The following is a 27,467-nucleotide window of genomic DNA, read 5'->3' as shown; positions in this document are numbered from 1 at the left end:
ATGAACTTTGATGGATTACCTCTTCGTGTCTCGACACCTTTCCTGACAGCGAACTGAAATGTACCTTAATTTGGTCTATTTAAACTTAAAACGTCTTAGAGATTCAGCTGCCAACTGACAAAATACTATTCCAAATGCAACATGCATCAAGTAGCTTGTTTTTGGCTTGTGCAGCAACATGATCATGCTGTCAAAGTTACAGGGTTATTGCTGCTTATACATATTTCCAAATAGCATAGCCTTTTGTGTTTGATATTTGAATGTATGAATTTATTGGAAAGACCTGCCAAATAGTTGATAGTAAAATAAGTGTGATTTACTCTTTTACCACTGACAGTCTGACATATTCAACACATGAGTGTTGCAATATCTTAAAATACCTATAATGCATTTTCGGCTATAAGATCACGTCAAATTGAATGCCAAGACTTCAGAGATTGTTTGGGAAAGTCTAATTTCCAATTGTTTCATAGTGATCCATCATGATTGCATCTAGTCTCTGACTTGAAACAGCCTGTTTGACTTGTGTCACTTGTAAAGACTTGACAATTAGCAAAAGAAGCATTATTGTGTTTATATATCCCATATAATAAATCAAAGGGATTCTACAAAAAAAGAAAAAAGTTCAGTCCTCCTGCAGACTCACATTGAAGATATAGTACCATGGGATGATACCAGCATTGATTATTAGCTGTCTCGAAAGTTTGATGTCCCACAATTCCAAAAAATACATGAAATGTAAAAGGAAAGCACACCATCACTGTCCTTTCTGGCAGGAGGGCTTATATACACAATCTGCGAGAAAGGTGAATGGAAAGAATACGACTGCTCTTGGATCCTAAAAGAGATTTTTGATCAGTGTTTTCCACCAAAGTCCTCATGCATGTCAGACAGCTACAATGACACTTAGCTAAGGCGAAGTGTCTCAGTAGATGAATGGCATCTGTTAGAATGCCTGCTTTTTACTGGGAATCAGATCTTCACACTGGAGGGTGATGTGGACCTGTCCCTTCCAAGAAGACATCATTGTTGGACAGCAGGGGCTGAGTGGCGGTACTGTGACTGCCTACTGAGTTTAGCCGCTGGACAGGAGAACTGGATTCCTCATGGGGCCCCGGAGCAACAGGCAACCTGGAGCTGAAGTTTAAGTAAATCTGAAGAAGAGAAAGGAGATGTGGTGTCAACCATAAACAAAAGGACAAATCTACTGTCAAATTCTGAAAAATTTACTCTTCGTATTCACATTGGTTCATTGTTTTTTTGTAGAAATTTGGTATAAAGTGAGAATAAAAAATAGGAACATTTTCTTTACACCATGAATACATGTGACTAATTTTCAAAACTGCTTTTAAATATATTTTCAAGGTAAAAAGTATACAAATATCATGAATTATTAATTAAAGGTGCAATGGGTGATTCTCTACAGAATTTTTTTTTTGTTATGCTGGTTGAAAGTCTCCTCATATACTGATAGCAATCACTATGTTAAGAGTTCTAAATGTATTTTTAGAAATATATATCGTCTGTGGAAGGCGTAGGACCATAAAATGTTCGTTCGATCATCGCATTCGGTCCGAATTAAACGATAGCATGTGCTCCGTCAGTCAACGTGTTTTTGCATACCACGCATGCAATGCCGCTGATGACGTATGATTTCTGCATGAACAACAGGCACAGACATACATCATACTCACTGTACTGTAAAGTTTTCTCACAAGTGAATGATACATGATAGGGGTGGGAATCTTTTACCATCTCACGATTCAATTCGATTCCGATTCTTGAGGCCACGATTCGATTCAAAATCGATTTTCGATTCAAAAAGATTTTCGATTTAAAACGATTCGATTTTATCCATAATGATTTCTAATCGGGTTTCTGATCATGATCTACTCTCATCTGCTTTGCTATACAGAATGACAAACGGAGACCAGTGTTTCCTCTAGGATTTTTTCATGGTGGCAGGCCCATTTCGCCAGGGGGAGGGGCGTGGCCCATGAGTGATTGCCATTGGCCACGCCCCCTTACCCCAGGTGTTTAAACCTCCCCTAAGCATTATAACATTATAACATGAAAGGCTCGAATAAGAGCGGCAAAGCGATTATGCGCGTCCCGTGCGCAGAGTGATGCACTTGAAGCAACGCGAAGTCACAGCGCGCAGCGCTCCGGATTGAAAAGTTCAAAGCACAAAGCGAAGAGATTATATCTGTCTATCTATGCTTAATGTATTATATATTTGCAACAGTTTATTGAGCATTTTCTTTTAACAGTTTTAAATTTCAGTTACAGTGCGGATGAAGAACAATTCATAGCGCTCTCCAGTGCTGTAATCTAACAGACAGGAGAAAGGATTATGATTTAGAAAACGCTATAACGCGACGCGCTGTGTGAATGCTGAATGGAGAATGACTGAGGAGAGATGAGTTTCCATTAACTTTAACTAACGACTTAAATATTCATTTTTACCTCACATTATGCTATTGAATGACTTTAGAAGTCTTGGAATATAGTGCGAACACTTTATGGTGCTTTACAATGTTTTTTATGCCTTTAGCTTAACAAAAACACAATATGCACATTAATATCGGACCTCACTGAGAAGCTGCAGCCGTGGCGGGATTATTTTAGGTGTGGCGGCCCGCCACGGCAGAATGAATGTAGAAGCATCATATTTAGAAGCATCAGAAGCTCTATAAAAGCATCCATATTTGCTTCCTCTGATTTGCCGCTCACGTTCAAAAACCGGCTGCGTGCATGACGTCCGGACGTCCCGTATAGGCTATAGTTACAAAAATGGAGGCGAACAGCCAGCTGATTTTATTTATTTATTAAATCGATTCTTGGACATTTCAGATCGATTCTGAATCGTTGCAAATGAGAATCTAGATTCTTCTGTGAATCGATTTTTTGGCACACCCCTAATACATGATATAATCCAATAAGGTTGTCTGAGGTCAACTCGCTTCTGGTCTGTGTGCGTTCATGTGTTTTGGCTGAGGCGTGGCTTTGGACTGCGATTTGCAGGGAGGGTGCGATCGTATGCTAGCAGGCTAAAGTTAGCATTTCCCAGATCCCCTATTGCACCTTTAATGTTGTTAGGGAGTCACACACCATGGCATTTCACAACCTGAACTAACCTTGCCTTATCATTAAAAGATCTAATTATTTCTGATATCTTATGACACTTTGACAGTCATGCGGGGGTCTTCTCTATGATATCATTTTTGTATGCTTCATGTATTTTTTTTGTTTTGATTTTTTTTACAAATATTAACACAATTAATAAAGATTTCATTCTTTTAATGAGGCTTTTTTCTTCATTAGTATATCAGGACACTTGTATCTCTTTCTTTTTCGGCTTTATGCTCCACCCTCCAAAAGACAAATTTTAATTCAGGAATTAAAAATATGTTTTTCAAATCATTGCATAAACTGCATTTTCAATATACTTTAAAAAAATTAATAGATTCAAATAAAAAAACTAGCATCATGCAATTGATCCATGCATGTTTACAATGTTTTGTGTTCTAAAAAGGAAAAAATAAGAGACATACATGTTTGGTGCTGTCTGAGATTTGCTGTTCGATTTTCTCCACTATCTTGGTAAATGAGGGTCTCTTGAAGGGGTCGGCGTCCCAGCATGAGTGCATGATCTCGTACCTGAAACAACAACACAAGCGGCGCTGGTTTTATTGGGAACATTGCAAGGTTATAATAGTTTTGCATTTTTAAATTAATTTTTGTTTTAATATTATTTTCAAATTTCCTATAAATTTCAGTCTAGTTTTAATAAGTTTGTTTAATGGTTTTGTTAGTTTCAGTTTAGTTTTTCTTTTGTGAACACATTTCTATTTAGTTTTTATATATTTAGTTTCAGTTTTAGTAATTATAGTTTAGCAGAGTAAACAGGACACTTCCCGTTAAAGACATTTAATTTCAGGAAAGTTTAATGTTTGCAGTTTACAGTTAACTCTTGTGCAAACCTCTTAATAATAAAAATAAAATAATTGCTTGAGATTGAACAAAGAACCAAACAAATCCAAACATTTAAAAGTAAAAATTATTCATTCATACTCATTCATATTATGGATGAAATCTTGTTAAACATGTGGTGTATAAGAAAGAAAAAATTATTGTTATTTTATGGTTATTTCTATGATTAATCCTTTCAAATATTTTTCTGGTATTGATCCATTTATCCTTTTTGTCTATTGTATATTTTAATATCATATACTCATAGTTATACCCATGCTCATATGTTCTATTCAGACCAGACATTTAGTTTACTTCTACTCTGAAAATGTAAGTCTATTTGTGGGCTAGATATGCTATTTGTTTTTTCCGTTTTCTGCTCAGTGTGGTATGCTGTCTAATATATGTGGTATTTTGTTTATCATTAAGTTTCACATGAGATGGTTATATTACCTGGAATTAAGGTACAGCTGTATTTGCATATGGTCTAGGCATGGTGGAAATACTTAATGGCCATTCTTAGGGCTGAAAAACATCATTTAAATTGAAAAATAAAGTCCAATGGAAAACGTGATTTTCCGGTACAGGATGAGAGCTTATTAATTACGAAAACAATTATTTATTTTTGCTAATTATTATTTTATTTCAGTTAGTTTTCAGTAATTGTTGTTAGTTTCGTTTCATTTTAGTTTTTCATTTAAGTTGAAATTTCTATTTTATTTCAGTTGTGTCGAAAATGTTTTAGTTTCAGTTTTCGTTTACGAAAATAACCTTGGAACATTGTTTTAGTGTGAAAATGCTGCCAATATCGTATGTTTTTAACTGCATAAATATATTTCAACTAATTAAAGTTCAGTCTTACATTTCACTCGGGGAAAACTCTGGCGACTCCATTCGGTATCCTTCCTTGATCATCTTATAGAATTTGGAGTCCACAGGCATGCCCGGGTAAGGACTACTCCCTAAAGACGCACATTATCAATATTTGGATTTGGATATTTTGAAGCAGTATATCATGCCAAGTCAAAATAATTCTGAGATAGTTTAACTTACCGAGGGAGAAGATCTCCCACAGCAGGATGCCATAAGACCAAACATCACTCTCAAAGGTGTACACACACTCAAAGATGCTCTCGGGGGACATCCACTTCACTGGAAGACGGGCCTGTGCAGAGAATATCCTCATTAAATACATTCCTTCCTTAACCACATAGGTAGAGCATGAAGGCATGCAGTACAACACACTTTACTTGAAGGATTCAGTCTGTGACTACCACTGAGACAATTTACAATCAAAAGCTGTGCTTGGAAACCTCAATCATACAGTTTTGTTCTAGTTAGCAAGCGGTAGATTGACAATACCTGACTTGGTTGCAGAATAAATATACAAAAAGAATACGGACTCAAAGACTATCAACACTGTAGTCCAAGTTTGCTTGACTGTTTGTCGCTTTGGGCTTCTTATAGACCATGAATCCAGGATGCAAATGGAGAAGTAGAATATAATAGCAACATTAGCATTCTGCTTTATAAAAATTCTGGAAAATAAATCAACTGTTTTAAAATTGCAGAAATTACCCTGTTCCCGGCTTCTTTTGCATCAATCTCTTGCCATTGTAAGACATGAACATGAATACAAGCTCTTGTATTTCAAACTAAACATTGTCATTTTGCTTTAGCAGGGATTTCTTCACAGTAAGCTCTTTGGATAAAACACCCACAGAATAGATTTAAGAAGAGGGGTTTGACACTGTTGGATGACAGCCATTAGCAGTGCATCAAAGCAAAGTAAAAGCCTCCAATTACACATTCTTTTTTCCACAGCTTTTCATGATTATGTATAGTTAAGCTGTGGTTCCTAAATGGCAAGCATCACGTAAGAAAACTATGATCTGTGCTTGACTATTCACTTAATCCGTTAATTGGTGTACAGTCAGTGTGACATGCAAAACCTAGTGGGAAAATCTACAAATAAAATAAAGTTAAGGTTAAAGTTGTTTATATGTCACATGTAATGACAGTTTATACTCACATTGCCCTTGACAACATAGTTTGAGTCAGTAGTGATGTCTCGGGCTAGTCCAAAGTCACAGATCTTGGCCACTCGGCCTTGGGTGAGGAGAATGTTCCTGGCTGCCAGGTCTCTGTGAATACACTGCACAAACACACATACAATAAACACACATGAAGAAATACTTGCCATCATACACACTAATATATTATGTATTAAATCAGAGACAGTACAAGGGATGGAGACGGACCACTTATACTGTAGAAAAATTAATGGAAGAAACTGGCCGTATTAATGGATGTCTTGTTTTTTATCGTGATTTGAGCAAAAGAAGCTAATTTTACGATACAACTGTGGTCAGATTTAATTGCTGATTTGAAAATATGTTATTGAAACGTAACCATGACAAACAGTTTTTGTGATTTCTGCCTTTCGCAATTCAAGTAGATAGAAGCTGTACTTGTATGCCTGTTACCTGCATAGAATTTAGTGTCCGGGAGGGACTAACAAAATGACCATCAAGTGGACTGGCTTCCCTTGTAAAGGTTTTGCTTAATATTGCTTTCATATGTCAGGACTGTCACATATTTACAATAGCAGTGCCAATATTCAAAACCTCATTAGCAAAAAAGTGTTGAACATACCATTATTCTAAGTTAGCGTTGAGGTGCTGAAATGAATTCACTGACAGAAAACTCACATGCCCACTTAACAGCGGGACTAATTTAGTTTCCTTCCACTAAATTGAATACTGGACCTACTGACCAAGAGGGGAAATGTGATATTTCTCGGCATGACCCTCTGTGAATGAGTGTGTGCATGTGCTTGACAACTTGTGTGCATTTGTGCATGACTTTGTGTAACCCGATCTAGGACTGGGCAGAGGTAATGGAATGTGAGCCAGTGGCATTGTAGAGGAAAAGAGACAAGATCTGCAGTATGGGATTACTGCAAACACTCGGAATATAAAACTCACCATCCGTCAGAAAGAACGAAAGCAAAAAAAAACAAAAAACACTTACGTTCTTGGATGCCAGAAAATCCATCCCTTTGGCTACTTGGTAGGAGAAGCTAAGAAGATCCTCAGTGTCCAGAGTCAAGCCATCTTCCTGCAGAATCTCACTGACGGCATCCGTATCACTGTATGAATCACCTAAAGGGGTGACAAATTCTGTTAAGAATAGACAAGAAGGGACAAGATAAGATGAGACAAAAGAGCTGAGACGAGAAAAGAAGGTGCAAGGTGAGACAAGACGAGAACAGACAAGAATAGAAGACAAGGCACAAGACAAAACCAGATGAAATGAGACAAGAAAAGAGATGAGATGACATGAGAAGAGACAGGGCAAGAAGAGAAGGCACGAGACAAGAGGAGGTGAGACAAGAAGAGATGAAATGAGATCAGAAGGCACAAGACCAAGAGATGAGATGACATGAGAAGAGATGAGAAGACAACTGAAAAGAAGGACATAACAAGATGAGAGAAAAAATAAGAGATGAAGAAGATAAGAAAAGAGAAGACATAAGAAGAGAGACAGAAGGGGAGATGAGACGAGAAAAGGAGAGAAGACTAGAAAAGGGGATGAGAAGAGATGAGATAACAGATCAGAAAAGACAAGACAAGAAGAAAAGAAGATAACAGAAAAGAAAAGAGAAAGGAAGGAGAATAGATGAGACATAAGGGTCAAGACAAGATGAGAGTCTGAGACAAAAAGAGATGAGACCAGAGAGAAAAAACAAGAGGAAAGAAAAAGAAGAGGACAAGATGAAACGAGACAAGAAGAGATTAGATGACAAGAAAACAGGAAAGAAAAGATATGAGAAGACACAAGACATTGATCCAACCTTTATTAAGTGATCTTCTGTTTTCTGAGGACAGAATTCCCAATACAGATGGCTTCATGGTCATGTATCCATTCCTGCTCTCACTGTGATCAAACATTAACCCTTTTTAGTGAACCCAAAAGCACTTCACACTTTCACAGTTGCATTGATCATGACTTTCATAACTACAGGTAACTACCAGTTGCATTGATCATACTTACTTTGGTTCTGGCTGCAGCATGATGTTCCTATAGTAAGAGTCTTCTCCCAGTGTAGAGAAGTAGAAGGATTCTCTCCTTCTGCGCAGGAAGTTCAACAGGTCACCAAAACAGCAGTACTCCGTTATAACTAGCGTTGGACCTGTGCAACAGACCAGTTCAGTAATGAAGAACAACACTATACACACAAACCTGGAAAAATAATATCTAGCCTTAGCCTCTCACCTCCTACAGTGCAGGCCCCTAGCAGGTTGACAATGTTAATATGGTTGCCAAGATAACTAAGCACCTTTAGCTCAGACATCAGAGCCTCTTTCTCAGTGGCATGGGCACTTGCTGTGGGAAAAAAGACCAAGACAAATAAAAGCATTAATAAAACAACAATTAACAACATCACAATTTATTTAAAGTAATACATCAAAATACACAGAGAGAATGTTCCCCTATTGTTAGTGTATGGTTCCCTTTTGGTTATTGTTCTGAGAACACTCTTTTTATGTTTTATTGTTTAAAACCATAAACCAACATTATTCCCAGAATGTTCAGGGAACCAAATATTGTGGCTTACTGGAAATGTTTAACCTCCTTTCTTCAAATCATGCATGTTTGTATACTTTCTGGTGTGTCATTACACACTGCCTTATTTGCTTAAATAAACATGCTGGTTAAACACACCTTGGTGTCACTGTGCTACTCGTATTTCAAGATTATGAACATGGTCTCTGTTGCTTTTCACTCACGTTTGAGCATCTTCACAGCTACGGTCATCACAGTGTCTGCTTTGGACATCCCATAAGCAGTGGCCTCCACCACCTTCCCAAATGCTCCAGATCCTAGAGTTTTTCCTGGGGATGCAAGGAGGCAAAACTGATTCAGAAAATTGATACAGCATGAACGGATCAATTTCACTTTTCCCTGATAAAGTTGTTTACAATCAATGGATCAGCCTGGAAACTGGTCCAAATCCAGTTTTCAGCTGGAACATCAACTTGTTTTTGAATCAAGGAGGTGTGGCTTGTGGGGAAGCGTGATATGCTAGATCCTGTTGGATCCTGTTTGTTGACGGATACGGCTATTCCTTCATGGGGGAGATATGATACCACTGTATGTCACAAGGTGCTAGCGTGTCAATAAACTGTCAATAAATTCAAAAGGCTTTTATGCTTTTTGGTGCATTGAACCTTGTAAACATTTCCAAACATAACGTAGAAACAAAATAAATTGGAAAAAAAAGAAAGTGGAAAGATGATTTGGAATATGATTTACGAGGCCCAACAAATCAAAGCAGACCGATTCAGGAACTTCACTCACCAAAACGCAGCTTATCTCTGGGAAACTCCCACAGGTGGTCGTATGGAAGCTGGGTAGGGTCAATGTACACGTAGCTATTTCCATGAATACCTTCTATGACTTTCCACTGTATTTGGTATTTAGGTTTCTGTTGGAGACAGAAATGAGAGAGGGAGAGAGAGAAAGAAAGAGGGATGGGGGAAGACATAAACAATGAGCGACGTTGCCAGACAAGCATAAACAACCTTTTAGATCCAGTTACTGCAAGTGTAAAAAGGTGCTCTGATAGACAAAAGTAAACAGAGTCCACTAATAAAAGTTTAGTGTAAATGCACATAAATGATTCAAACACAAATGTGAACAGTAATTTGGTGTGTGCATGTGTGTGTACATATATAGCCGATTGCTCTCCTGTGCAACAGTGTGAAACTGCACGGTGAAGCATCAGGTCTTATGACATGCTAAGTAAATAATTTTTTTTACTTGAGTGTTTATTGTTTCAGAGTTTCCCTGAAGTGCGAGAGGGCTGCCAGGTGTGACAGGTAAATTGCGTTGAATTTGAGGATCAAGCTTAATATCAAATAACCAAAAACAAGTTACGCTATAGAATAACAATTAGGTTACAATATTTATTACTATAATAGGGTGAAAGTAAAACACCTCAGAGTCAGCATGCATAAACTTCATGTGTAGGAAGACAAGCTATATGTAATGAATGACACTTTACCTGCATGTATTTGTAGGACAGCACGATAAGGATGAGAACAAGGATAACAGCTGCGGCAACAAAACCGATGAGCAACGGTGTGAAGAGTTCATGAGGAACAGTGTTCTCTGTGAAGATTAAAGCATTCAGCGGCCATTAGAAACATATGTACTCCATCAACAGCAAAACACAAATGTGTTCCTTTTAACTATAGGGATGCACCAATATTTAAAATTCTGGCTGAAATGATATAAACATACTAGAAACCATTAAAGATTGTGCAATACTGATAATAACCAATATGTTGCCAATATATTTATGCATCCCTACTTTTAAGTCATATTGGATATAATTTAGTGTTATCATTAAAATTATTTGAATTAATATTAATCACATTAAAAATGTAATATATTATTAATGTAATCATGTTTTTTTTTTAAATGTATTAAGTGTAATTTTGTTATTTTACACATAACTTGAATGTTTTTATTGTGATTTTGATTGCAAATCAGATTGGAACCAGTTGGGAATCATTGCTCTAGTCTAGACAGTGTGTTTGCGTAAAGAAGGGAATCTGTTACAGGCATCGACGGATAATCAATACACATGGCTCATCCCTGAGGATCAATTCTGTTAGCACAACAACAACAAAAACACAGTAGATCTGATGCTTGTCTTGGGACTTGAGCCAGAGGATTAATGGAAATAAAAAATGATTATTGGACTAAGTACAGACGTTGAAACAAAACCACAGTATTTACACTGTTGGAATACCTATATAACAATACATTAACATTAAAGACCCATCAAAAATAATGAATAAGTACCTCACAGTGGAATTATGTCCTAAGTGCTTGCATTTAATGAGGTGTGAATAATACTCACTAATGAATTGAGGTAAAACTCTTTACTGGAGATTTTTTTGACTCAATTTTCTTTCACATTTTGAAACTACAGCTGTGTGTTTTTTTTTGTAATGTGTGTGTATGTGTTCATGTGTGTTGTGTTATTGTTTTTCTGCGTTGTTCTGAGCGGTGTAGTAAGCTCTTAAGCTATAAGAAGCTTTCTCTCCATTTCAAGTCAAAGAATGCAGACTCTGCAGGAAGTAATCCCATGTAAACCTGCCACTGGCTTTTACAGTCCTCTTCTGCTCCCTCTCTCTATCTCTCTCTCACCCTCCATCCTTCCACTTCCATCCATCTATCATCCCACTGCATACAAGCATACCATCAAGCCCTCCCACAAACCAACATACACCATAACAAAACACTTTTTTTTGCATCTCATTCAGCTGAGGTCGAACAGTTTTAACAGTCTAGCCTAAGGCTCATTGTCCCACTGGTTTTCCTGGATGTGCTGCAGCCTAAACCTTGAGAGTCTAAACCAGTTCTCACATCACCTAACAGGCTTTCCTGAGGCAGCTGGACTCAATTCATGCTCTCAAACCTCAAAATCTCCAGTCCAACTCCTGATGGACTCTACAAAAAGGTCAACGTTCAACTAGGTTTTTTTTTTTTTTTTACTTACGGCTAATTTAGTTGAGAAAATGCACAAACAGGCAATGTAGTCAACTACTTTCACCAAAGAAAGGATAAAAAATAAATAAATAAATGTGATACAAACTAAGCTGGATGTGGATGACCTTTTGTTAACCATTCTGTCTTTAAAAATATTACCTTCACTAACTGGGGTGGAAAAACTTTGTGTTTTGCAACAAACCAAAACATAACCCCCCAAAACCCTTGAGATAATCCCCAACAGTTGGTGATGCTAGGTTTACAAAAGAAACAAGATTAGGGATAAAACTCAGCACCTCTGTTTATATAATAGTCTGCATATCTCTTATCCAGAAAGTCTGCCTACACAGGTTGAGCTGGAGCAGGAGTGGTGACCTGCGAGTTGGCAGCTGGTTTAGATTTCCTTAAAAAGATGCAGCCAGCAGACAAAGCACAGCTGGAGTGAACGTGAGGAGATGAGCGTTTCCTCTCGTTTGGTTGTTTAACCATTCCTGGGAAACCAGAAGCACCTGGGTCGAGGTCTCTGAGTCTCATTCCACTTCCTGGATTTCTATGATGTGCAGAAGTATAAGATGAACACTAAACATTCGGACACTGATGACTGAAGGTCGAGGTTCTTCATCTTCATTGTAGGTGTACAGTGCCATTATGAAATATGCGCTATATTCAGTCTTTCCTTTTAATGAGCAGAACAGATCATGTACATATAACATTCAAAAGTTTTGGGTAAGAATATAATATATATATATATATATATATATATATATATATTAATACAAATATTAAGCAGCACAACTGTTTTCATCATTGCTAAAAAATAAGAAATGATTCTCGAGCACTAAATCATCATATTAGAATGATTTCTGAAGGATCAGGTGACACTGAAGACTGGAGTAATGAAGCGGAAAATTCATCTTTGTTATGAATAAATGAATTACATACTTAAATTATATCAAAATAGAAAACAGTTATTTTAAATTGTAAAAGTATTTCACAATGCACCTGTTTTTATTCTTTTTTATTTGATAAAATAAATGCAGATTTGGTGAGCATAATCAAAATCTTACCCCAAACTTTTGAACAATAATGACATAAGGGCATACATTAAAACAAATAAAATAAAATAAAATCACAAAATGATTAAAATATAAGTATTCATACCTTACTGCAAAATGGTAGAACATGCATAAATTAACAAATCAAATTAAAAAAATCAAATAAAATGTGTGGTCATTTATCTTCTTCTAAAGGCCGGTTCACACCAAGAACGATAACTTTATTGGTGTCCACACCGGCGGACGATATCATTCTTTTTTATGTTAAGCACGTTCTTGCCTGTCAATTTAAATGCTCGAGCTCAGGATTCTGATTGGATCTCAATGTTTTTATCATTCATCAGCTGGATAAAATCGTTCTGAAAGCGATTCCAACGATATCATTTCTATGTGCCGTTATCGTTATAGCTGTGGTGTGATCTCTGCTATTCTTTAATATTGAAAAAGACTTTTAGAACTATTTCTTTATCGTTATCTTTATAGTTATCGTCATTGGTGTGAACGGGCCTTAACACTAATTCATGTATAATACTTCAAGTTTGCAGGATTGTTTTCTTTTCATGCACATTAGAAATATACCGTGGGACAGGGACAGACTGACTCCCTGGCCAGTGCAATGACTACTTAACTAGGGAGAGAACCGAGACACACCTTCAGAGTCAACGATGGAAGACAACCCAAAAACAAACAGGTCAACAACATTAACAGAATAGTTTACTACTAGCACACCAAAGCAAAGACACACACCCAGACCTGTGACAAATGAGTATAACCTATACATGCCACACTGGGACAGTATGCGTGTATGTGTTCCCTTTCGAGAACGGTCACTTCGTATTGCGTAGCTATACGCGGTGGGATAGCGTGGCCGGGGAAAACTCCTTTTCCTCAAAATTCTGAAGCTTAAAATGTAAAACGCATTTCGCAGCTGCACAGCTAGCACAGTGAGTGTCTGGCTCACTCATGGGCTGTGCTGCGGCAACTGCACCTTCAATGGCGCGGGCGCCTCCAACGTGTGAGCCAATGAGCTAGCATTACGACATACGCGTCAGAGCCCTCCAAAGGGGGCGTGGCCAGAGCCCATAAAAGCCCCCGAAATAGCCATTATAGCAGATTCATCTCCTTCAGCGACATACTTCACGTCTCTGAGTCCTCTGAAAGCTTTCGCCGTCGAATCCAGCTTATACAGTTAGAGTGTGCATCACTACAGCGGATTTCGCCTTCGTCTGAGACGCCGTCTTCCCCTGTCGCCTCTCTGCTGTCGCTATCTGGCGACCTATGCATATCCTTTGCTATCTTTGCTTTTAGGAAACGCGAGCTTTGTTCCAAATGACTCGCTCTTTATGCGCCACGTGCGGCTCTCTTCTGCACGAGGCCGACGGACATGCTAAGTGCATCACGTGCCTGGGAACCTCCCATGCTCAAGCTGCACTTTCTGCAGGGGGATGCTCAGTTTGTGAAGGCATGCCCGTCTCGACGCTGCGGTCGCGGCTAGCTCTCTCGCAAGATGGCGACGCCGCTTTCCCTTCCCTTCCTTTTCCCGCTCTACTTCGGCCAATGAAAAAGAAGCGCCGCAGCCAGCATCAACCTGAGTTCTGGAAGTTAGCGAACCCACGCTGGCCATGTCCTCGCGTGCTTCGCTTTCTCCTACCCAGACACCGTCTCCGGTTCTGTTCGAGGGAGACCAGCTGGAGGACAAGACTGGCCCGGAACCTGAGTCTTTCCGTGACTTACGAAAGGCGCTTACTTTCACATTCAGATAGTCCCCCGTCACAGGACATTCTTGAGATTCGCCTTCGAGGGTCAGGCTTATCAGTACACAGTTCTACCCTTCGGCCTGTCTCTTGCACCCCGTACGTTCACGAAGTGCATGGACGCGGCGCTCTCCCCCCTGAGGCTTCAAGGGGTGCGCGTGCTGAATTATCTCGACGATTGGCTGATTCTAGCTCAGTCGAGAACCGAACTGTTACGGTCTCTGTGAGCCCCTCTTGTTTGGAGTTTGGTGTCGTCGACTCGAAGGTCGTTCTCAAACCCAGACACGGCTATGTGCCTAAAGTGCTTTCAACTCCGTTTAAAGCGTAGGTGATCACTTTATTGGCTCTTCCGCAGAGGACGGGGAGGCTAATCTACTCTGTCCTGTCAGAGCATTGAGAATATATCTGGAGCGTTTCGCATCTTTTAGACATTCAGAACAGCTTTTTGTCTACTTTGGTGGTTGGTCCAAGGGGTCTCCTGTCACAAAGCAAAGAATATCCAGATGGATAGTAGATGCTATTTCTCTGGCATACACCTCAGTGGGTCAGGTTTGCCCTATTGGGACTAGAGCTCATTCGACTAGAGGCATGGCCTCGTCTTGGGATTGGTCTTCTGGGTTTCCCATTCACGATATTTGTGCGGTGGCCGGTTGGTCCTCGCCTTCTACGTTTGTGAAATTTAATAACATGGAGGTACCTTCCCTGCAGGCAGGGGTCTTTTCTGTATGATTTGGACCCGACATGTGTCCGGTCTTATCTACATAATATGTCAATGTCATAAGCACACATTCATTCATTATAAAACCCGCCTCTTGCCAGTTATGATATCCCTTTATATAAAAGACCCGACGGTGTCTGGTCTTAAGTTATTGGGTTGAATATGGATGTATGGGCATTTAATGTATATATGTCTATATTATGAGGCCCGACGGTGTCCGGTCTTCTTAATATATATTGGTCTCTGGCTGGTTCTGTAGGCTCAGAGTTCTCGAGCCGCAGTTTCAACCAGCTACTCTGTGCGGCGTTTTACATGGCGTCCTCACTGCGTATAGCTACGCAATACGAAGTGACCGTTCTCGAAAGGGAACATACTCGGTTACTATCGTAACCTCGGTTCCCTGAGAGTATGGGAACGAGTATTGCGTAGCCGGCCGGACTGAGTATCATGGCAGTATGTCGCTTCAGTCGATGTAATCTGCTATAATGGCTATTTCGGGGGGCTTTTATGGGCTCTGGCCACGCCCCCTTTGGCGGGGGCTCTGACGCGTATGTCGTAATGCTAGCTCATTGGCTCACACGTTGGAGGCGCCCGCGCCATTGAAGGTGCAGTTGCCGCAGCACAGCCAATGAGTGAGCCAGACACTCACTGTGCTAGCTGTGCAGCTTCGAAATGTGTTTTACATTTTAAGCTTCAGAATTTTAAGGAAAAGGAGTTTTCCCCGGCCACGCTACCCCACTGCGTATAGCTACGCAATACTCGTTCCCTACTCTCAGGGAACCGAGGTTACGATAGTAACCGAGTATGATATGCAAAGGTCCAACAAAGAAGCAGTTTCTGAATTCATAAAATCAAATCTCAGATATATTCAGGTAAATAAAAAAACACCTGCAATGTGCCCTAACTTTCAGAAGTTGCATAAATCAGCCAACCAGATTATATCCTGCCGATAATGAAAGTGCTTTCCAGTTTTGAGAGTAGTATGGATTAGAGGTTCAGCAAACAGACTGTAGGCGGAGTCGTCTGAGGCTGAGACTTAGTAATTACAAACAAGAGTCTTCAGTCAATGTCTGAAGTGGGATGTACTGGGGTGTGTATGTGTGTGTGTGTGTGTGTGATTTGGGAAGTTATTTGCTCACCACTGATGGAAAACAGAGTGTACACGATTTCCCCATTGGCAGATGCCACACATTCAAGGGTGGCATAATTGTTCTTGGTTATGTTTAGACGGCTCTCCACTGCGCCTTTCCCAAAGGGAGGACTTGTCATGGTTACAGTGACAACATCCTCCTCCTCCTGAGTGGCATTCAGCAAATTAGAGCACCTGAGGAAGCATGCAACACAGTCGTAAATTCTTGATCTTGCACTTCTCAAGAACATGTAATTACTTCGTAGAACTGTTTCCCAGAAACACTGCATAAAAGGAACTATTGAAAAATAATTCTACTAAAAAAGGTCTTTCAGTGCACAGTCCTAAATATGTTTAAAAAATGTAATTAAAAAAAGCTCATAACCCTAATATTCAAGATAATATTCAGTAGGCCTTTAAAGCAGTGTTATTTTAGTATTATTTATATACAACTATAGTTTTTATTAACATTATGAAGTAGATTTTACTTATATATTTAAGTATTCATTTTCAGTTTTTAGTTCATTTGTTTTGGTAAATTTGTCATTTGTATTAGTTTTTATTTATATTTAAATATTACTTTAGGATTTCTTTAGTTTTTATTTCAATTTTAGTTTTAATTTATATCCAGTTAGTAAATTTAATGAGTCAGCTTATTTCAGTTAGTTGCAGAATATGTTGGTTTTAATTTTTCATGTAATATTTATATTTTAGTTAAATTCAACTTTATTTCAATTAACAAAAATGTTTTTATTTTTTAGATTTCCTTAACGATAATAGCCCTGCTTTAAAGTCAAATTAACTGCCCATTGCAACCCATTTTATATTTTGAGGAAATATTCCGAAGCCTAACATTTTTCTTTGGAGTAAAATGCACCCATGAATTGTTCACAATAACACCAGGAGCATGTAGGGTCAATTTACATTTCAGGTAGATCTTAAGATCAAATGTTAAGCACCATTGCATATCAAGAGACATAACTTTTTAAGCTCTAAGGATAATAATAAGCATCTCTCGCTGCATTCAGGGTCTGTGATGGATTTTTACAAAATAGCTTCTTGGTGGAAACCTCTCATCATGTTTCTCAACAGTGGAATGCTGAGAAAACCACCAAACCGGTGACAGATAAAGCAAGCATCACACAAACAAGATCAAAAGACAAATTGCACTGCATGGTTATACAGTATGCTCAAATTGAAGCAGGTCATCTTATCCTGATCGGATTTGATCACCATGAGGAATTGATTGGATAAGCTTGTGATCTAAGTCTGTGCTAAGGTGTTCTGTCAACACTGTTACTATCCAAGAATAAACACAAACCATGGGAGCGGGTTGTTCCCATGCTGTCAGGTGTTGCCACAAGACTGATAGCAACCAATCGCTTTTGTGAAGTCACAATCATGACAGAGTCAAATTGCTTATCCCCATCAATAATTGGCTAAAGCTTTGTTGTCCAATCATCAAACATCAAGTTAATGGTAGGTGGCTAATCCACGCTGTATCACAATGTACCCTTGGTCTTGAGAGGCTAATATGTTCACACTGCTCAAGGGAGGTACCGCTAATTTTGGAAACCAACTTTGGAAGCCCATTGTAGGAACATTTCCAAAATTGTGGGTGTATTCGAAACTAACAAAACTGTAGAAAGCCACGTACCTGGAATGGGGTTGGTCACAGTAATACCACTTGATCTGAGGAGTGGGGTAACCCTCTGCAACACAGCGCACCTGTCCATCAATCGGCCCCTCATAGGACACAATCTGTGGTTTACCTAACAGTAAAAGATTAATTCAGGGTCAGTTTTACAATTCTGGTTCGTGGGATGGATGTTTGTACAGCTGTCTCATTTGCGATTACTTTCTAAAATATTGATTAATTGACCTAAAATGCCAGATAATAAATATTTCACCGTTTAAAATGTGGGTTGAATGGGAGACCTGTTTGAGGAAAAATGGTATCCATTTATAATGGGTGATCAATAATTCTAATTTAAAAGAAAATGATTGAGGATAAATGATAATGATAAAAGGTCTTATTTGCAGTCTTGAAGGCCAGTCCTTTCATATCTGTTCTTACATGGCCTCTACTATTGTAAGTGGGTTTTAAGCCAGGGTCTTACATAGACAATTAAGTTCTTTTATCCAGCACAATGCCCAAGAAATATGACTGATTACTACTGAACAAAAATACACACAAAAAAGTCATAATCACATACGTTCTATGCTCTTTTCTGGCAAGTGGAAAGTGCAAATATTTGCCATTTGCATTCAATTTTTTCACTCACTTATGACATGGACTTCGAACGTTTGATGGACATTTGCGTCTCGGTTTGAGCATGAAAAGGTGTAAACGCCGCTTTCTGACACCTTGAGACGCACTAGTTTCAGCTCGCTGGTGTAACTGTTGAATAAAGAGAAAAAATTACTTATCTTTCAGTTCATTGAATTAATGGAATAACTTGTGGATTTTGCACAATATGTGGGATGCACTGGTATTGAAATTCTGGTCGATACTGATGAGCCCATAATTATTTTCATGTTATGGAACCTATGTTAACCTTTTAAAAAAACAAAAAAACAATCACTTTAAATGTCACAAGTGAATGTAGGCTTCACAACATTATAATGCACAGTTAAAAAAAAAAAATTGATATTGAGATGCTAAAGATGCTTTTAAATTATTAGTGTTTTTAAAAATTAATTATAACTGAGCGTTACATGATGGCAAAGATGATCTAAATTTAAAAACACACCACAATTAAATGCACAATATCAACAAATATTTCCAATAATAATAAAAAACTAATATTGTCCTGACAACTGATATGGTACCAAATATGATGCACATCCTTAGCAAATGTTACATATGAAAAACAAGAAATGTTAGGAGTAAAAAAACATTTTTTGATTTACAAAATCATACCTATTCCCATGTGACCGGATGGTAATGACATGATCAGTGGTATTGGTTAGTTTTACACCACTGTAGCTCCAGGAAAACGTATGAGGTTTCGGGTAAGCGTCCATTACCACACGCAGGGACAGACTTTCTCCAGCGCGCACTCTCTTCGTGCTGTTATTCACACTTGTTAGGTTAATAAAGCCTTTATCTACACACACAAACACATAAAAACATAATTTTATCCTTTGAAACAGTCTTAATAAATAGTCTCATGATTGTTTGATAACAATTTATGTCACGCAGTGTCCTTCTTACAAGTGTGACATGTACTTAGTAATAACAGTAAATTATGCATAACTATGTGCAAATAACCTAATTCAAACGCTAACTCTAATTACATAGTAAGCACATGCTGTTCATTAATATTACTCAGTACTTAAAATACGTAGTTGCACTGTAACAAGGATCTTAAAATAGAGTGCAACCCATAGTTTTTAAAATTGAAAATGGTGTTTGAAACAACAGAGACCTACCATAGATGTCGACCCAGACCGGCTTTGCACTGGTCCCTCTTTCGTTCATGGCCTCACAGTTGTAACTCCCTGCATCCTGCATCGTCACGGACCCCAGGCTGAGGATGGCGGTCCTCACGTGAGAAATAGGCTCAGTCAGGAGACGCGAGGTCAGCTGCACTGACGGTTGCTTGGCACATGCAGAAAGAAAACAGACACAAAGCTGATTGGGCAACTCTGGAGAGATGGGGCATAGAGCTTGTCTTGGGTAAAGTACTTGTGGTTGTCTATATGGCTGTTTTTATAACCTTTATATGAAACTAAGTGTGTTATTCATCTCTCAAATATCAGTCTCTGATGCCAGTTTAGTCTCAATGCTAGACTGAGGACCTGTCCATCCATCTGTCTATCCATCTATCCATCTCTTCAAAATGTTCTCAAATCTTTTAAACAAGGCTTTTAACAACGTTCAAAGTTTTCCATATTTAAAAATGTCTGTTGAATTTCAGTTAGTTTTAATTCTACTTGGTTTTGAAATTCTGCATCCCGTTTGCTACCTCAATTCAAATACAAATCAATTAAGGTCCAATTTGCCTCTGGGCATAATATCAAGAAAACATACATATAAACATATAAATTCTCATACTCAGTCTACAAACACATTAGCACATTAAGTAGGTTAACTGGGACGTGCACCCATACCTACTGTATGCTTTTCTATAGGTATGCTTTTGTAAACATTGGTTTTACTTGATTGATTTAAAGCGGTTGATGTGTTTACAATAATAAAGCCTGCAGTATGTACTGTATGTGTGTGTTGTGGTCATGAAGAGTGTCACGGTGTGCTCAGGTAAATATGTGAGAGCTGGTTAGTTTTTGTCTTACCACTCCGCGTGGAGCCTTCCACTTGATTGTGATGTCGCTGTTGACATTTGAGGTGGAGCAGGATAGGGAGAGCTTTTCCCCCTGGGTAAGCAGCACTCTTTGAGGCTGAGCTAGTGTGATCAGAGGAGGCGCACCTGGAACTAAAAGCAAAGAACCATGATGCATTGTATCTAAGCAGCAGGAATATGTGGGAAAGGAAGAACAAGTATAGTGGGGTGACATGCACATGTCTGGTATCTGTCTGTGTCCAACTGTTATTGTATTTGGACTGGCAATCAATTACATTTTTAATCAAACTAATTATATGATATGGCGATTAATTAATCAATCAGTCTATAAACTACCATTCAAACGTTTGGGGTTGGTAAGATGTTTTAATGTTTTTGTAAGAGGTCTCTTATGCTCACCAAGACTGCATTTATTTGTTTAAAAACAGAAATATTATCAAATATTGTTATAATTTCATCAAAATCATTCTAATATGCTGCTCAAGAAACATTTCTTATTATTATCAATGTTGAAAACATTTTTGTGGAAACTGGGATCCATTTGTTAGGATTCTTTGATGAATAGAAAGTTCAATGAACAGAGTTTATTAGAAATAATATTCTGTAACATATAAATGTCTTTACTGTCACTTCTGATTAATTGAATGCATCCTTGCTGAATAATAGTACAATATTAATTTCTTTAGAAAAATCGCATTGATGCCAAACTTTGAATGGTAATGTGCGTAGGCCTATACCATCCTCTTTGAACGCAGGAGCATATCCATGAATGGATAAATGAACTCATTCTCTGCTGCCCATTCTTGGGAAGATGGAACTTCAAGCTTGAATAAATTTGCATTGTGTTTTTTTATTCATTATTGTTCAAGAAAATGACTCTAAATTGACAGCCCTAATATGTATAAATGCCTCTCTTTTTTCTCACCAAGTCGGACATTAAGTAGATATTGTCCGGATTTAACCGTGGCACCTTCTAGAGTCCCGACGCAGACGTAACATCCCTCAAAGTCCTTCCTAACAGCTTCCAACACCACGCCCGCCTCAATGCTGGAGGAATATCGCAGGCTGTTGGGAAGGGGCTGTCCGTCACATTTCTGCAGGTGCAACTCCATCATATTTGGGTCTGTGGCCAAGCATGGGATCGTGGCAGTCTCTCCTTCTCCCGCAACAATGTCAAACACGATGCTCCTCCTGAAGGGATTTTCAGGATCTGCTGAGAGGAATGCTAAATCAAAAACCAATGAAACACAACCAATGGGGCTTAGATCATGACATTGCAGCTCAGAGAAAGAGAAAGAGTGTCACAAATAGAGTGAAAGTGAAAACTACCCTCCATCATACCTAATAAACAAATAAAAGTAACCCACATCTGCAGTGTTAACATTTGTAAAATCATGTAAAACTGTCCACTTCCAGGGATCAATTTGAAGATTCTATTATATGGGATTATAAGAACATGCATGAAATAACACATGACATAGATGTATATGTTAAAGGCCATGCAAGAAACAGGTGAATACAGAGAGTTGATTGCGGGTATTTAGGGCATCTAAAGTGTGTTTTTGGCATAATATGGAACCACACAGGAAGATAAGAGATGCTGGAGTGTGTGTTCATAGAAAGAGAGGGAGAGCGAGAGAGAAAGACAAAGATGAAGCACAAAAAGTGTTAGAAAGTACTAGATCATGGAAACACATAGCGTAACGTTGCAGACACATTACCTATACAGTTTGTCTACTATGCAGTATGTAGTCACACATATACTGTTGCCAACAGGCTTGTACACACATAAAATAGACAGTAGCTGCACTCACACGAAAGTATAACAAGACAAGGTAAACACATAAAGGATGGCTCCTCAATAATACTTTAAATACTGCCCTACAGACATGTCACGCAGCCAAGACAATTTACTACACACGATTAAGATACTCCCAAATGCAAAAGGCTGACCTACCTTTTACATACACATAGATGGAGCTCTTTTCACCAGTCTCCTCACAGCATGAATATTTGCCCATGTGTTGAGGGCCTGCTTTGCTCATTTTAAGAACTGTTAGTTGACCCTGCCTTTGTTCCTCCTTCAGGGTTCGCGTGGGACGGTCTTCTCGCATCCAGCGCACTGAACTGTTGCTCTGGCAGCGCAAACTGAAGTCGCCGTTCAGTGGTACTGTGAGCCAGGGTCCGTCTGGGGTGATCGTGGGCCTGGACCTGCCTGAGAGGAAACAAGAATGTGAACATGGCACACAGCTGGAAGATAAAGAAGTTTAACATTTAATACACTTGCAAGAGGATAGATTATTTCTAAAGTTAACATGACAAGTTATGAAGCTCTGCAGACTTCATTGTATTTTGTCAAATGCATTTGACTCGCCAGTATACTATGGTAGGCCTACTGATTTTGCAAAATAAAAAAAAACAGCAACATTGATAAACAGAATATACCAAGCACATACACATTTATACACACATACAAATCAAATCCCTCTCAAGTAAGTTGCATAAATGACAGTTAATGGTGTGAAATAGACAGTTTCACAACTTAACAATCCAAAAAAGTATGTCTTCCGAGTTCCTCTCATTCTAATTTCTCTAGAAATGGTAATTTGACATTAGAAAAATTCTACAAAAGTCTACAAGGGGAAAAAAATATATTGCTGTGCTAATTCTTGGTTGGTACAGCATCATTCTCCATTCAAAGTGCTGAGTTGTCTTATACAGCTACAAGGCTTAAAAGCAACAGATTAGTGTTTTAAACCAACAAAAGAGTCATTATCCTCCCCCTCCCCATATGACAGGGAGAATGGTGAAAATATGCGAAGAAAAGGGGAAAAAAGTAAGGAATGTAAAAGAGGAAAATAATCAAACCGGAAAACCCTATGTAGCATGGCAGTAAAATATATTTTTTTCTGAGAGAGTCAGATATGGCGAGGTTTGGAAAATTGGAAATTGGAGAAAAGCAAACATTTTGCGAAAAAAGGCTGCAGTAGAAAATAGAATGGGGTTTGAATTTTAAAAATGCATCCAGGTCCGAACATTAATAATCTCGCATCCTGTCATCTTTATCAGGCATCATTAGCTTGAGTGAAAATTCAGTTCCTTTACATCACCTCTTTTTTAAAAACTCATAATGGTGTCAAAATGGCGCGATTAGATAAAAGCTCTCTTTGCATGGTTTAAATATTTACCAGAGAAACGGTTAGGTGCTATGTGTGTGTGTGACCAATTGGTCTTGTTATTGTTTAAGGCTTTTCTTTCATGCAGTGATTCTTATTAGTCATTTTGATGTTGACAGTGTTCACTGGAGAAAACAAGTCAACATTAACAGTTGTTCTGTTAGGGGTTTCTCTGGAAAACACACCTGACTTTGCAGATGCCTTTTCCGTGGCATAGAGTGACAGTTTGCATCAGGGTAAGCTACTCATCAGGCTAAACCACAGTTCACGTTTTTATCATGTTATCTCATTTTAGCCTGAAGCAACTATGGAAGCCCTTGAATACCCCCCAACCCCCTGTCCCTCATCTTCTCAGAAAAAAAAAAAAGAAAGAAAAAAAGAAAAAAAATAGAAAAGCTCCTTATAAACAAGAAAGAAAGAAGTAGATGCAAATATGTCACATTTGCTTATTTGGTCACATTTTGAAGACATTACCATTGACACATTTTCCCTTTTTAAATAATTTTCCTTCACATTTAAGTTGCTCCCACCTCTCCAAGTTAAATTAAAGGCAATCGTGATTGCCTCAATTTGCCTATATCCATCATAACTACAGAAAGCAATGACCGTTTAAAACAATGTATTAACCAGTTTCCAGGAACCAAGAGTACACATTATTATTACTACATCATCTTTGAGTATCCATGCAATCCTTTACCTGCCAAACAGATGTTTACTTGCACTTTTGCCCTTTGCTCACTGCTTACTCTTGCTCCCTTTATTTTTTATTATTTTTATTATTAAGTATTTGTTATTTATATATTTTAATATAAGCACATACATACAGACACACTTATAGCCTATATATTATCACTAAAATCAGAGGGAAATGATAGGTGAATAACACTGATGTAGAAGCACCTAACCCTGTGGTTGTAAGTCTAACTAAACTTCACATAAACTATAAACTGTCCCTCAAATCTGATTGGTTGATTTGAAGTTGTTCCAGGATCAGCAAAGATGTTGATCCAGGAACATGATGTGGTGAAAACACGTTGACCACAAAGGTCTGTGCGTGTTCTCTGCTCACACTTGTATTATATATATATATATATATATAGGCCTATATAGTTTTATACATTTTTAAGAAATTGTACACTGTAAAAAAAGATTATTGGAGTATGTTCTACAAGAAAATACTATTTTAGTTGTTCTATTTAAAAATCTAATTGTTTCAAAGTAAATCACATCAATTTATTTTTCAATGTTTAAATTAGATAAAAGTACTAAAATGTATATCTGGCTGTTGTTTCGTAACTCACGACACCACCGTCAGCCACAAGGGGCACTCGCCCGAACATAGCACGACCACCTCCATTCAAACACCCACCAGAATACTGACTTCTGACGTAATTTCTATATTTCATTCAAATAGTGTAGGCCCATGCCTATATCAGAGCACTCTACTGTTAACTAGCCTATTTATATTTCCATGTAAATGATTTTCTCATGGCTGTTATTAGGCTATGTGAAAGCCCGTATCGCTATTTGTTTGAAGGAACCCGATGCAAAATAGTCACTTGAGCGCTGAAGCCCTCTGGCGTTACAAAGTTGATCTTCAGATTCATGCCAAAACCACAGAAAAAGTTTACCGCATGTGTTCAGTAATTGTCCACGCTCACTTTAAACCTGGGTTTGCATAACCGGGTTTCTCCATACACAGTAGCCTAACACATTGTGGTGAAATTAAAATTAGTGAACATAACATATTTTTTTTCCAAAATATAAAAAAGGAAAGCTAGCTTATATGTTCCTTTTTTGGAAACTTAAATTTGTCACATAAAAACATCTTTATTACAGCAGCTGAAAGGACAACAAGCGGTTTATTTTCCATGCACGAGTTTTAAGGATAAAAGTTTGAACACGTGATGCGCATGGGCAGTTAACAGATGCAGTCCAGCTAATGACTCGAGTCGCCCCTCATCTTTTTCTTTCTGAGCACCACAAAAGACCATCTGATACGACCATGAGGTGCAGCATGCGCAGGCAAAGAAAAAGTCAAGCAGCATGAAAACAACTTCTCTGGCTTTTGGAATTGACGATCATAGCCTAGGCTAACAGCTATCCATGCTGGTAGGATAAGATAAAAATTAACTGCAAATGAAAACCCATATAAAAACTGTACAAATGAACCGTACTAGGCTACATAGTCATTTCAGTACCGTCATATAGATGCAATAGATTGGGGCTCAATATGTTGAGCGTGCGACGTTTGGCGAAACAATTATGAAGACGTCTTAAACATAAGCGTGACGTGAATCTCTAACGAAGTAGGCTATTTAAAAAAACCACCACGACTTGTTTAATTGATCCTAACGTAACATGCTCGAACTGCCACCTCCTCAGATGAAGTTTGCCGCTTTTTGGTTATGAAAAAGTTGCAGGCTATAACGTGTAGGCTATAATGTTTCATATTCTGTAAGATCCGGATTTTTTTCTAAACACCTATTGGGGGTTTTAGGGCTTGCATAGCGGAGTCAAGCCCCCCAAGTTCTTATCCAGCATATCTGAACTATATAAAGTTAATCATATCAAAGTGCAATTTTTGTTCAGCGTTAATACTCTTTCCTTCACATCGCTCGCTAATTATACCTGAAACAAGCGTATTCCTACACTTGACGCGAAGACGGGCACGCGCGAGCCTGAGTGATAAATAATTGAGAGGAGCGCGCGAGGATCGGCTTTACTTTACATTCTCACCTGCAGCTCCCCGGATCAGTATCTTATTTCAATGATCCCCTAACCCCTTAAATTGATGGTATGTAGAGCCTCCACACGGCAAGTGAAGAGGATACGATTCGTGAGAATATCAGTGGGAGTTCTCGTGCATTAGAATGTTTAATGTTCAGTTTTCAACTGGAGAGAGGAGTTCTTCACTGGCAGAAGGTGGACCGAGGTGCGAAAGCTCCTTATGGACAGTGATATTCATCATGAGGGAAAATAAGAGAGCACACATGGGGTCGTCTAGTTCAGCCAAAATTGTGATTCTATATAAAAAACCTACATCTAGAAAAGCAACAGGTCCATACATTATTCTATGAATGGTAGCATATCCGTTTTGTTTTGAATTATAGCCATAAAGAATAATTCAACAAGGCTGCCTCACATCTACAGCAAGTGCAATATACATCCCTAGTCTTCAATGAACAACTTTCTGGAATCTTTCCTCTAAACTTGGAAAGCATTGTGAGATCATACAGGACCAATAAACGATAAAAACTCATCCTACCTGGTTGGATGATTAACTGCAACAAAACAGTAAACAGAACGCAGTGATATTCCATTGTTATAATTCCATCTATCTCATGTGTGTTGGTAGCTCGATCGATAATACCACGGAACGGTCGCCAGCCGAGCGATCACTCCTGTCTTAAAGGGCCAGCGTTGTTTTCTACCTTGTACTCTGCGCGCGGGTCATGCGGAACGACGAGCGAACATGGGCGGGGACAGGGAGGTAACATCAACAGTAATAGCATAGTCATACCTGAGACGCACAAAAGAGGTTATAGTACCACAGGGTGACACGTGGCTTGTCAGAAGAAACTCTGAATTGTCTATAACAAACAAACTATGATAACAATGGAAAGGGGTTATCTAATTAATTCATCAGGCGTCCTTTAAATTCAATAAAAGCTCCTCTGTGACCGATAAGGCTGATCTGGCAATGATAAATTCATAACACAAACGAAAACATTTAAATTGTTACAGACCATGGAATGTTATCAGACCAGAAAAATCCATCAGTTGCAAG

The 27,467-nt window shown here is 38.5% G+C and overlaps 1 protein-coding gene across 3 annotated transcripts; it reads right to left on the bottom strand.

Annotated features, from left to right (window-relative positions):
• Positions 1-868: 868 nt before the first annotated feature.
• On the bottom strand, positions 869-27,109 carry kita (KIT proto-oncogene, receptor tyrosine kinase a). 3 transcript variants are annotated; one of them, XM_056264411.1, is made up of 21 exons: positions 26,946-27,109; positions 22,459-22,716; positions 21,427-21,726; positions 20,494-20,633; positions 19,630-19,798; positions 19,118-19,304; positions 18,480-18,595; positions 17,852-17,966; positions 16,205-16,389; positions 10,043-10,149; positions 9,337-9,463; positions 8,766-8,870; positions 8,251-8,361; positions 8,029-8,167; positions 7,829-7,911; positions 7,006-7,136; positions 6,005-6,127; positions 5,026-5,137; positions 4,835-4,934; positions 3,555-3,660; positions 869-1,154 (listed from the first exon to the last, which is right to left on the bottom strand). In XM_056264411.1, exons 1-21 carry the CDS (start codon positions 26,998-27,000, stop codon positions 981-983), a joined length of 2,943 nt encoding a protein of 980 aa, XP_056120386.1. In that variant the 5' UTR covers positions 27,001-27,109; the 3' UTR covers positions 869-980. The 3 variants fall into 3 exon arrangements, with proteins under 3 accessions (XP_056120386.1, XP_056120387.1, XP_056120388.1); XM_056264412.1 differs by having other exon boundaries at positions 21,427-21,714; XM_056264413.1 differs by having other exon boundaries at positions 21,427-21,711; positions 26,946-27,108.
• Positions 27,110-27,467: the final 358 nt, after the last annotated feature.

The sequence above is a fragment of the Rhinichthys klamathensis genome, unplaced genomic scaffold (assembly GCF_029890125.1).
Source record: "Rhinichthys klamathensis goyatoka isolate OS25496 unplaced genomic scaffold, OSU_Roscu_1.1 h1tg000221l_1, whole genome shotgun sequence".
NCBI classification, from domain to species: Eukaryota; Metazoa; Chordata; class Actinopteri; order Cypriniformes; family Leuciscidae; genus Rhinichthys; species Rhinichthys klamathensis.
This window is presented reverse-complemented; position numbering and strand designations above follow the sequence as displayed.

What these genes read in the sequence shown, in the direction of transcription:
- kita (XM_056264411.1), bottom strand. Translation starts at nt 27,000, where the DNA reads ATGGAATATCACTGCGTTCTGTTTACTGTTTTGTTGCAGTTAATCATC. An exon ending in CATCTATGTGTATGTAAAAG is followed by an intron (nt 21,727 to 22,458) that starts GTAGGTCAGCCT and finishes TTTTTGATTTAG; the next exon opens with CATTCCTCTCAGCAGATCCT. An exon ending in ATGCTGCAGCCAGAACCAAA is followed by an intron (nt 7,912 to 8,028) that starts GTAAGTATGATC and finishes GTTTGATCACAG; the next exon opens with TGAGAGCAGGAATGGATACA.